This window comes from Spea bombifrons, chromosome 1, assembly GCF_027358695.1.
Source record: "Spea bombifrons isolate aSpeBom1 chromosome 1, aSpeBom1.2.pri, whole genome shotgun sequence".
NCBI lineage: Eukaryota > Metazoa > Chordata > Amphibia > Anura > Pelobatidae > Spea > Spea bombifrons.
In genome coordinates, this window is record NC_071087.1 from 137,039,283 (window position 1) to 137,052,088 (window position 12,806).

At 37.5% G+C, this 12,806-nt stretch overlaps 1 protein-coding gene across 1 annotated transcript in view; it reads left to right on the forward strand.

The window, feature by feature from the left end:
* Positions 1–12,806, forward strand: part of ST8SIA4 (ST8 alpha-N-acetyl-neuraminide alpha-2,8-sialyltransferase 4) — a 63,866-nt gene that overhangs the window by 12,028 nt on the left and 39,032 nt on the right. Inside the window, exon 3 of the mRNA XM_053474603.1 lies at positions 11,396–11,653. Within this exon, the coding sequence (XP_053330578.1) occupies positions 11,396–11,653 (258 nt within the window). The remainder of the gene's footprint in view (positions 1–11,395; positions 11,654–12,806) is intronic.

Here is a 12,806-nt window from a genome sequence, read left to right on the forward strand (position 1 = left end):
ACCAATAGATGCTCTTCCAGTACTAATTTGCAGATTTTCCATGAAAAAGATCAGGGTTTGAATAGAATGGAAATTATTCGGTCTGGAGAGGCAGTATGTGTGGCCTGCTTTATTTTGAGGGCTTATACCATCTCTCTGTATTTACTTTTTAAAATAAAAGAGATATAGCATGAGTCAGAGAGAAAATGGAGTCTTTAGTTAAAGTTGATACGTGGGTCAACATTCAAAATGATAATGGGTCACATAAGCTTTCAGAATCTCAGAGGTCTCTTCTTCAGACAGAAATTCAATCTGAACAAAGACCTCTGATGTCCCATAAGCTTTTGCGAATCTAAATGTCTATTTTGGCCCACCTAAGACTAGAGACTTTTGAAAATCACAATCATCATTCCAGACATTACTATGCAATATATATATATATATATATATATATAGCAATGGGACACAGATGCAGAGATGGAAAATGCATAACATATAATATTGATGAATACATCATCATGTCCTATAAACAAAACTTAATATCCATGTGGAATAGAAAGTACATATACAATATCACAATTGGAAGAAATAATGTAGGTCAAATAGTAAATCCTTTCTATTCTGCAAAACCACCTTGTTCTGGGGGCACTTTAGCATTAGTTCAGTAAATATTGAGCTCACTCACATTAATAGCTGTTAATATACTGAATTCCCAGGTCTCAATCTCTATCCTAGCCTACCCAACCTATCCTACATAATAAAATAGTTTTTCTGGGTCCAGCTTATCCTTAGACTAGCCTTAGTTGTTGGTATAGTCAGTCCCCAGCCTATGATCTAATGGGTTACTATGTCTGAGCAACTGCACACAAGCTGAAGAAACCTATGCACAATGCATAGTGTCCGCTGGAATGGCATAAAGCCCAATGCCACAGGACTCTGGAGCAGTGGAAACGTGTTCTCTGGAGTGATTAATCATGCTTCACTGGAAGTCTAATGGACAAATCTGGGCTTGGCAGATGCCAGGAGAACACTACCTACCAGAAGGCATATAGCCTACTATACAGCGTGGTGGAGAAGGGATAATAGTCTTGGGTTGTTTTTCAGCTAGGTCCCTTGGTGCCAGTGAAGGGTAATGTTAATGCTACATACAATTGTATGCTTCCAACTTTATGGCGCCAGATATAGGAAGACCCTTTCCTGTTCCAGCATGGCTGTGCCTCTGTGTACAGAGCAAGGTCCATAAAAACATGGTTTTGACAAGTTTTGTTTGAAGGAACCCAAGTGGCCTACAGAGAACCTTGACTTTTAACCCAACTGAACACATTTTGGAGGAATTGGAACCCCAATCATCCAATGCCGGTGCCTGACCTCAGAAATACTCTTTTGGCTGAATGGGCACAAATGCCCCCAGAAATCTTGTAGAAAGCCTTCCCAGAAGAGTGGAGGATGTTTTAGCTGACACGCTGGGTGGGGGGAAAGTCCGTATTAATGCCCATGGTTTTAGAATGCGATGTCCAACAAGCTCATATAGGTGTGATGGTCGGGAATCCACATACCTTTGGTCATGTAGGGTATGATTATTAATAATATTTCTTGTCATGCCAAATAATGTTTTCCAAATCTAGGCACAGCTCACATAAAATATAAATGTGAACAAAGTCAACATCATGTGACTGCAGCTGTGGCTGACTCATTTTAGTAAAACATTTGCATAGATCTGATGTATTAAACCCAACAGGAACAAAAAAATGTTGAGAAAAACAGAGGAAGTGGTGAGTAATACTGTATATCAATGTTTTTCACAACTCAAATTCTCGTCGCTACATTAAAATGGTGTACGTATGAAATAAAGAGAAAATTATTATTATTATTATATTTGGTCTCCTCAACTTTGCGTGGCATTAATTTCAGTCAAAGAATATAAAGTAAAACAATAACAAAATGTATTAGTAGTAACTATGGATGAATTATTTGCTTATAGATTCCTCTTAATAATTTGATTGTGTTATAAAGCAGGCCATTGGTTTCCATACCCACTGGGAAGACAGACTGCCCGGTTTACAATACACATTGGGATATTTGGAACAAGTCTTACATTAGCTATTTGTTAAAATGCTACAAATAACCATAAGCCTGGTTATGGCGGAGGGAATGAGGTCATGCTTAGGGTAAATGCTCCTGGGAGAAGGGAGGAAAACGAAGCAGCTCTGAGACTGGAAAAGGAAAGCATAAGTGGATTGGCCTATTCCAAATACTACATTTTATACTTTAGCACATTATTATTATTATTATTATTATTATTATTATTATTATCTTTTATTTATATAGTGCCAACAGTTTATGCAGCGCTTAATACAAAACATATATTCAAGGGGTATGACAAATCAAGAATTGACAGACTAAGAGAAACCGATACCTCTGCTCACATTTAATAAATCTATGCTATAGCGTTCATAGATTAAAATGAGGAATGGGCATGTTTTCTAAACCCATCGTTTTGTGTATAAAATAGAGACAGTAATCTTTATTTCCTGTTCTCAAGATCAGTATAATAATTTCTTACCATTTTGAAATGGACAAGGGCTATATATTCAGAATAGAACATTGAGATGCGGATCCCACCTTCTCTTATTCAAATTGTCCCGTAGTTTTAGAGCTTTGTACTTTAATGCAAAACATAGAGGTATGTAACATAGAAAATGCAAAACGTAGAGACTGTAAAAGAAACCGTGATCAAAAGGAAAATTTGAGTTTAGATAAAAGCTGAGAAGGTGGACATTCTACTGTAAGGAAAACCTTCAGAAATAATCTATAGGGACTAGTTCTGTAGCATGTTATAGCATGTTGTTACAGTGTGTACGTGTGAGAGTCCATGGTGTTAGCGGTTGTGTTAGTATATGCTGTTGGCATACGTGTGTGTAAGTAAATGGTGCTATGTAGGCTGTGCGTGTTAGTATTTGGTGTTAGCATGTTTGTGGGTGTTAGCTTGAGTGTCAGTGTATAGTGCTAGAGTGTCAGGGGTGGGCCTAAGGTTAGAGGTTGAAGGCAGAAGAGGGGAACAGTGTGTGTATGCATGTGTAAGTGTTTGGTGTTAGAATGAGTTGGTCTTAGAACGAGTTGGTGTGTATGCATGTGTTTGTGCATTTTAGTTGGAGAGGGCACTGCACCCAGGAGCCACTAACCCTTGGCTCACCCCTGCTAAATGGAACACATAATATAAGCGCCAAAAGAACCTCTTTGAAGGTATAGTGGGTTATGAAAAGAGAGCCACTGGGTTTAATTTACTAGGCTGTCTCAACCTTAATTGGGTTTAACGTAAAATAAAAATATATGGTTAGTGAGTCAGTGACCTAAAAATGTTTTTCAGTCATAGAATCTAGGTTAGCTAAAAAAAAAAAAACTACAGTGAAAGCTAATAAAAATATTTTCACTTAAGCGATTCAATGGGGTCTGTAGAAAATTGCCACAATTGATACATTTCAGCCACGTTTTCTAGGCAGAAAAAAAGTTAGAAGTCTAAAGATCCTTATAACAGACAAATTAACCCTTTTTGCAAGAAATGTATTGCTTAGCATAATGTATGTAGGACAGTGATAGGCAGGATTTATTTTTAAATTGTTAGCAAAGCTGCTATACTCATTCATTCATACTAAGGCAAAATACTTAGATGGTGTCTGGATAGGGTGTTAGGGAATGAATTATTGATCAGTGTATTTTCGTGAGTAGCTGGATATGAATAATTAGGGTTTCAATTGAAGTGATTAAAAACTAAGTTTTAAAATTAGTGTGGATATTCTTTTGCTCCTTTATCTTTATGGTAGAATTTGACTCCGGGTTTAAGTATCCAATATCCAATACAGCTAGATTTGCATTTTTTAAAATCAAATTAACAAAAAAGCTTCCCAGCTGTGTTTCAGTGTCAGATATGTCCATGAAGATATTAAGTACAGTACTTTACAGTATAGTATGGTACCATCAGACATTATTATTATTATTTATTGTTTATACAGCACCATCAAATTCCGTAGTACTGAAAAAATGGGTAGACAGGACATAACAAGTAGTATGTAACAGTTTGACTTACAGAGACAACAGGTGAGGAGCATACCTGGGATCTCTCCAGGTTTAACCCGGAGATTGCCGGGTAAAGCACCGGTTCTCCGGGTCAAGATCTGAATCCTCTGGGTCGCTGGTGCCCCGCTCCCTGCACATTTTCCCTTTGAAAGGGGGTGTTTCCCGCAGCCGTCAGCGGGAATGCCCCCACCGACGTCAGGGGGAACTCCCACCGACGTCAGGGGGAACTTCCACCGACGCCAGTGAGCAGTCCTAGCCACGTCCCACAAGGGAAGTCTCCGGGTAGCCGGAGATCAGAAGTTCCCAGGTATGGTGAGGAGGCCTCTGCTCAAACGAGCTTACAATCTAGAGGGATTTAGGGTGTATTACACAATAGGTAAAGGGTAAACGTGCCATTGTTAGGGATGGACCAGCCACACTAGTGTAAGTATTGCAGAATAGGGACTAGGAGAGGTGAGCTAAAGGAATATGTATATTACAGTATAGGATGGTACTACCAAGGCTGCGCTGGCGATTTTCATACCTTTAGCACACCAACAAATTATATAAACATATAATTCTAAATGTTTTCAAAAACTCTTAACGAGACCTAAATACTTTCTTATATTTAAATACTCTCCAAAGCAATACTGTTTTCAGCAGAGTAGCAGCTTACGCTCATAAATCACATTATGCATTATGAGGGGACAACCAAGTGAGCCTTCTTTCCTACTAGAAGAGGAGTTCGGGACAAATGCATAGCTCAAGAAATCTCATTGATTTACCTATGTGTTATAATGGGTCAACTAGCCACGTCTTGCTCAGTAGGTTCAGTGGGGGCTCCATTCGAAAATTGCAACTCTCATGTAAACTCATGAGTTATCTTCTGGTCTCAGAATAAACTCTGAATATCTCTACAATGTTTAGTGTACCACCATATCTAAAACACTGCTTATTTCATAAAGTTTGTTACTATGCATCATATCCTTTGAACATACATTTCACACAAGGGTCATACCAATAGTATAAATTTCACATAAGGGTCATACCAATTAAACATTCATGGGGTAGGCAGAAAACCACCCTGAATCTAACACAAGACCAAAGGCTGAGTATGGTCTGTGCCTGGATGGTTCTTATCTGCTATCAAATTACTAAATTCTAAATCCACAAATCAAAACCTGAAAGGAAAGAAAAAGTATCACAGCAAGTATCCAGTAACAGCAGAATACTGGTTCTAAATTTGTTTAAATTACCCTTAACCCCTTCGCGACCTTTGCCGGTTCAGGACCGTCATAACAAGAAGGTCACTAAATGACCTTTGACGGTCCTGAACCGTCAAAAAATTAAATAAGCTTAGAAAGTGATCAAGGATCACTTTCTTCGCTTAAACGGCCTTGCTGCAATGCCTCGATGTCGAGGCATTCAGCAAGGCCGAGATCGGCATCGGGGGCCATGTCTGGCCCCTCCCCGGGGCGTCAACAGCCGCCATACATTGTATGGCGGCGGACGCCCGTTTTAAAAGCGTTTAGGAGGCGATCAACGATCGCCTCCTAAACTTAAATGGTGTCGCTGGAATGCCTCGATCGGGAGGCATCCAGCGACACCAAACACTTACCTCTGGGTGGGCTGTGACCGCTCCGGAGAGCGGTCACAGCCGCCGCTGCCGGTGATCTTCGCCATCAAGTAAGATGGCGGCGGCCCGGGAACTACAACAATAAAGACGAAAAAGTTCGCTAGAGGGTCTCCAGACCCTCTAGAGAACTGGCTCCACTTGCTGGTTGAATACAGGTACTGCATTCAACCATGCAAGTCAATGGAGCCCAGCTTTCTAATCACTATGTGATTAGTAAAATATTCAAAAAAAAAATAAAAAATGGAAAAAAAAAATAAAAAAAATGTGCTAACATTTAAAAATAATTATGCAGTGATGTCACTAGATGAACCATCCAGTACCAGCAAAATGTGTAAAAAAAAATATAAAAAAAGTATTAAAAAAATAAAATAAAATTAAAAAATAAAGTTTATTATTTTGAGCAAGTGCTAAAATTTCTCAAAAATCTCAACAAAGAGTTAAAATAAAAGCACTTCAAATACCCAAGGGGTGTCTAATATATAAAAAAAATGGCTGATGGGGTAAATTGGAGTGGCCTAGCTCAAAGATAAGGCATAGTGTACCTATCCAAAATGACTGACCAAAATGGAGAAAAAAAGCGCACTTCCCAAATGTGGCATTTTAAATCTGAAACAACCCAACAAACCCATGCATGTTGGGTATCACTGCACTCAGGAGATGTTCCTGAACACACATTGGGGTGTTGTTTGACAGTGACATATACCAGAACCTGTATATCTATAACTAAAGTACAATTTGTGTGAAAAAAAAAAAAAAATAATTACTATGACAAAGTTTGACAAAGTGTAGTTCTATAATTGGTGCATGGAAAGGGTTAAAATAACAGCATTTGGAATACCCTGGGGTGTCTAGTTTTCAAAAATATATGGTTTGAATGGGTTAAATTGAGTTAACCGGCTTCAAAGATATTCCAAAGAGGAGAGGGAGGCACAATGACCAAATGACCACCTGAATTACGCATGCCCCAAAAGTAGCCTTTTACCAGCCAAACAATCTGACAAACCCATGCATGTGGGGTATCGCTGTACTCAGGAGATGCTGCTGAACACATATTGGGGTGTTGTTTGACAGTGACATATACCAGAACCTGTATATCTATAACTAAAGTACAATTTGTGTGGAAAAAAAAATAAAAAAAATTACTATTACAAAGTTTGACAAAGTGTAGTTGTATAATTGGTGCATGGAAAGGGTTAAAATAACAGCATTTGGAATACCCTGGGGTGTCTAGTTTTCAAAAATATATGGTTTGAATGGGTTAAATTGAGTTAACCGGCTTCAAAGATGTTCCAAAGAGGAGATGGAGGCAGACTGACCAGATTTGTTAAAAAAGATTTGGAAATCATAAAACGCTGCTTGTACTTATTGCCCTATAACTTACAAAAAACAGCAAAAAAATATAAAAACATTGGGTATTTCTAAACTCATGACAAGTAGTAGAATCTATTTAGCTAGTTTTTTTACTTGCTTTTTTAGGTGAGTAAAAGATTTTTCAAATAAAAGTCATAAAATGTGTTTTTTTCCAATTTTTCACCATGTTTTTTTTATTTTTTTTATAGTAAATAAGATGATACGATCAAAATAATGGTATCTGAAGAAAGCCCATCTTGTCCTGAAAAAAACAATATATAACTTATGTGGGTACACTAAATGGGTGAGGAGAAAATTACAGCTGAACACAAGCACCACAAAAGTGTCAAAACAGCCTCGGTCCCACAGGGTACAAAACGAAAAATGAGCCCGGTCCTTAAGGGGTTAAATTGAGCAATAGGTTCATGAGTAAACAGAGAGCAATTCTATGTAGCTTGTACACATGCCCTTTATAATAAGGTATTATTTTCTGTTCAGAGATAAAAAACAATCAAAATGCTGTACATTAAACATATATTCTTCCTATCTTACTCATACACATGTACTGACTACAGGAAGACTCATCATACACAATCAACAGCAAAGTTTATGCAACATCTAGAGCCAGAACATTGAAGACAATTTTCAGAATGTTTCTAGCTTACATACAAATTCTGCATTTAAAGGTTTCTACTCCAGGAGTGGTGGTAAAAATAGAAACATCTTCAGGGCAATGTTATACCCCTCATACCGTGTGCCAATGTTTTTCACATGTATTATTTAAAATTGTGTATGCTGGCCTGCATGTGGGCATTTGAGATATGTATCAATTTATCTACAACAGTGTAGCGGGGGAGAAATGAATGTATATAGGGAAGTTGTTAAGTTAATACAATCATAAGACAAAATTGTTTGAATTTTGCTATATTATGAATATATAAAAGAAAAAGGTTAGCATTATTATGACTAAAACATCTACTAAGTAATTGAATGGCATAAGCAGACTACTAGTGCCCTTTAAATAATACATTTACTGTATATACGTACTTTTATACAATAAAAAAGCCTAGATTCCATAACACACTAATAAAATGTAATACATTGTACAAGTCTTAAATAAACACCCTGCACACGCACAGACAAGAAATGAACAATAAACCAGTGATGATTTAACTCTTTCAATGCCAACATTGAAGCCACTATACTACTCCAAATACTGAAATAATTAACTTATTACCTAGCACAGAACAGGCCGTACCCAGAACAGCGCTGCCTGCCATCCTCTCCGCACTGCTGTTTCTGGGCACCGGGATATCATATCTGGGCACCTTACATGGAAGGAAACTAAGCAGGATCAAATATTCACTTTCATCTCCCATATTTGCCAAAATGATCTGTTATTTTTCAAAGAAATATAGCAGTTGGTACATATTTTTACCTACAACAAATATATTCATTCAATACAGGGATACAGATGCATAAAAGAAAAATCAGCTACTGGCTTTACCGCATTGGCTATAATGAACTTCAGCTGTGGCAACGACCTCCCCTAGTAGAAGTTTTTGTCTTAATTATTAATATGATTTAAGCATACAAAGTTCTATTTAAGAATACATCTATATTTTAAACAGGTCAATAAATTGAGCCTCCAAAAAAATACACTGATTAACCATTTATTTTTACTCTGCCTTTTATTATTGAATTTTGTGAACCTTTTTTAACCATAGCTGCAACTCTTCCAGATACACTTGATTCTGCCCAGGGTTTTTTTTCTTATAATTTTCGTATATGTATAAGATATTTCATGACATCTGCTGTACAATTTCCTGTTTCGTAAGCCAAGGGTAAGTGTAATGAACTAACGTTTAATGCTCTACACTAAGATATTTTCAGACAGCTGCATATTAGTCATTTGTATGTATTGTAGTTCTGTTGTCTTAGTCCAGATTACTAGACAAACACCATTGTCATACTGAGTGTGATAAAGAATAGAATGGCTTGGTCTTAATCACCCCATCTAATACTCTGACTAATGAAAGTCTAGGGTGGGAATGCGTACATTGTAGAGGGAATTCGCATTGCCATAAAGAATCAAAGCAGTGTGGTGTTTGAGCAGGGAAGTAGAGCCCTGCGCGGGACTGCTTTTTGAATCCCGCTCCCGCTGTTTTGAATCCCGCTCCCGCAATGTGGGTGTTCCGCTCCTGCCACATTTGTGGCCAATCAGGCCCGCCTTCGAGTTGTTCCCTCACAGCGTCTCTTTTCTTGCTCCGCCCAGGAACAAGGCGGAGTCACAGGACGTGACGTCACATCACGTGACTCCACCTTGTTCATGGGCGGAGCAAGATAGGAGACACTGTAATGGAGCAGCGAGAAGGCATCCTTGCGGGACTGCGCGGGATTACCGTGACCCGCTCCCGCTCCCACCCGCAGCCCCAGAAAGACTGCCCGCGCCCGCAAGTTTTTTGGCGGGAACCCGTGGGACCCGCCTCCCAATGCAGTCCTCTACAGGGAAGGTCACCCAAACTGTCACATGACTAACAGCAATGGCAGCCTCCAGGTTTGGAGATAAAGGAAGTTTATTTGAACAAAATGAAATAAAACCAAGTTTTCCTTTCTGTATACAGCACTGGATTTTAGGGACAAGGAAAACAAAACTTTTTCTCCCAAGGGGGCATCCAGGAATCATTGGGACCTTTTTCTAACCTAGTATGAACAAGTTTGTGCAAACTTTATGTGTAAATATATAAATTGTTTTTTTTTTATAAATGATTTGTTGTGTGATGTTTCTTTTCTTTCAAATGGGCACACTAATAGTGTGAGTTATTGTTTGTATGCCATTATACTTATACTCAATTACCAAAATTGTTATCCTGCTGGGAAAAATAATTAGTATTGTCACTTTAATGACAAGCAATAGTTGGGTGAGAGCTGTTCGTATTGAAATGAAATAGAAATATCATATAATTATATATCCACTTTCTGAAAGCTTAATTAGAACTTGAATGTATTATCTTTAATTTCAGATTTTTTTTTTTAATTCAATGTTACCGATATCTGGGTCAGCTCTGCTTTCAACGTGAAGTCTTTTTGTAAAGGAAAAATCAAACCATTTTTTATGACGTATAAATAATAAATTCAGTGAATTTGGTCTCCCTGATTTCCTCCATAGTCTGTTTTAGTTTTATCTACGGCTTCACCTATAGATATCTTCACAGCTGCTATTAGCTTAGCCGCTTAAAAAGAAGTCATATTTCTTTTTGCAGGTATCACAGAGCCAAATAATTTTTTATTTATCATTTCAATGCCTTCAGTTTTTAGGTTTGGTGAATATATCTCTTAGGGGTTTATTTCTTAGAGTGGGAGTTTGCTGTGGTTTCATCTCCATGAATGGCTTACTCTTAGTAAGCCTCTTGTCCAAAAAGAGCTTAGTTGGCCTTGTATACTGTATACATATATAAATGCCTTCCTATTATTGGTTTTCAAAATGTCACAAAGAAGATATAATGCCTATAGATGCCTATTAATCCTAAAATAATTGAACAACTTATAATTATACTACTTTGTTGCATTGTAAATATTTATTCTGTACATTTTTTATATAATAGGCCATACTTATAAAAAAAATTGTTATTCCTTGCCAGACATCTAACAGAAACATACACATGTATTTTATAAAGCTTTAGAAAATTATTAGACCTTTCCAATTATATAAACATATACTTCTACCTGTAGTAACAGACATTATATAACAGTTTTGTAATTTAAACATAAATAACATGTTGGTTAACTCACCATATAACGTAAAAACAAGTATGTACAATATTGATGGATAGCATTAAATTGCTTTCTGGTAGTTCTGCAAGCGTAATCCATTTTTATTGTGCTATAACCTCAAAAACAAGCAGATAGAATAGAAAGTAATGCCTTCTATTGATGATAATTAGCTCCCTGCATCGGAATAACTTTTATTACAAATAAACCAAATGCTTTCAAACATGTACAACTGGACCGTTAAAAAACATCACTCTAAACTGAGGGATTGGTCATTATCTACAGAGATGTGAAAATGTAATAGATCTGGAAGCCATACAGATCACCCGGTACATGCTTTAGTACTGATCCTTTATCTCCTTTATCATCTTGATTTATTTTATTATGGGTTCATTGCAGTAGACAATAACAACCTGTATTTATAAATGTGTTACTTACTTTATGTTATAATAGAATGCTCACTAATATTCTCTATGTATTGTTGTCTCAAACCTCAAAACCTGGTAAAATAAATTATTTAAACTATTTGCTCTTTGTGCTTAATGTGTTTTACATCTGAAAATTATGACGCAGGCTCTTTTCTGTTATTTTTTTTCTTTCATCCAGAAAGGATATTCTCCGATTTTTGGATGCGGAGAGGGATGTGTCTGTGGTTAAAAGCAGTTTCAAGCCGGGAGATGTTATTCATTACGTTCTGGACAGACGCCGCACTCTAAATATTTCACAGAACTTACATAGTCTGCTGCCTGAAGTATCGCCAATGAAGAGTCGGAGGTTCAAGACCTGCGCAGTTGTTGGTAATTCTGGGATCCTTCTCAACAGTGGATGTGGCAACGAGATTGACAGCCATGACTTTGTAATAAGGTGAGTTGCCATCTGTTGCTAGAGATTAACACTTGATATGGATCATTTGGACCTTTCAGTCTAGGGTTGCAGACACTATCTATCAAACTCAAGGATTAAGTTGAACTGCACAGTAACTGCAGTGATATATTTGACAGTATTTTTCCACAAAATGTGTGACCCACGTGCCAGTTTTATTTTGTTTCTAGTACTCGTTCATCATTGGAAAGATAAATGCCTTTAGGATTTATTTAAAGTTGATTTATCTGTCTGCAGTTGCCTATTTTGTGCTATATATATTGAGTAACCTTACTTAATTTAATATATAGCCATTTAACTTTTCAAATAGAGGATTTGAGTAATTGGTGTATACTATATTTGTGCAAGCTATCATCCTTTAGGCAGGCAGGTATAGAGTGTACCTGCAGGTATAGCCTTATTTCTATGCCCTGATACATACATACTTCCTCCCTAGCCTCATTTTTAACCCTTTGTATGCCACACATCCTGTTGCTAATAGTGTATCCCATTTGAAGGGACCTATATATCACATTTTTGTTTTTGATTTTGTGTTGTTTATTTTTCTTAGTTTAGCATTTTCCCTTTAGCAATTACTTTTATGAGAAACATTTCTGTCTCAGAGCAATTTAGCCTCTTCGGCATACCTTGGAACATCCAGGCTCCAGCTACCTGGCAATCATTCCTTTTTTTTTAATGTGAGTAGGAGGACCTGCTGATGTTAGTGGGCAGTCCTGCTGACATTGGTAGGAGGTGGGCTGGATGACGGTGACACTTACATCATCAGACAGTGACACTCCCACTTAAAGCTGCCTTATTTTGATGGGAAGTGAGCAGGAAGTGGGGGTACCACAAATCCGCCCCTGCAACCCCGAGTTTTCCGGAGACCCGCTGCTTCACTTGGAGTCTCAAGGTGAAACCCGGGGAGATCCCAGGTATGCTCACCTGTTGCTGGAACTGACATGCATTGTAGTTCCAAAGACAACTGGCCTATATTAACACTGTTAACAGGGTTTGACACCTATGATAAAATGTATTGCTTCTGACTCTAAAGATCAGCGCAAATATTTGTTTGCGTATTTAATTGTCTGTGCATTGTGTTATAGAAATAAAGATATTCACCATGCAGTGAGAAGAGATATATTTATTTAATGAA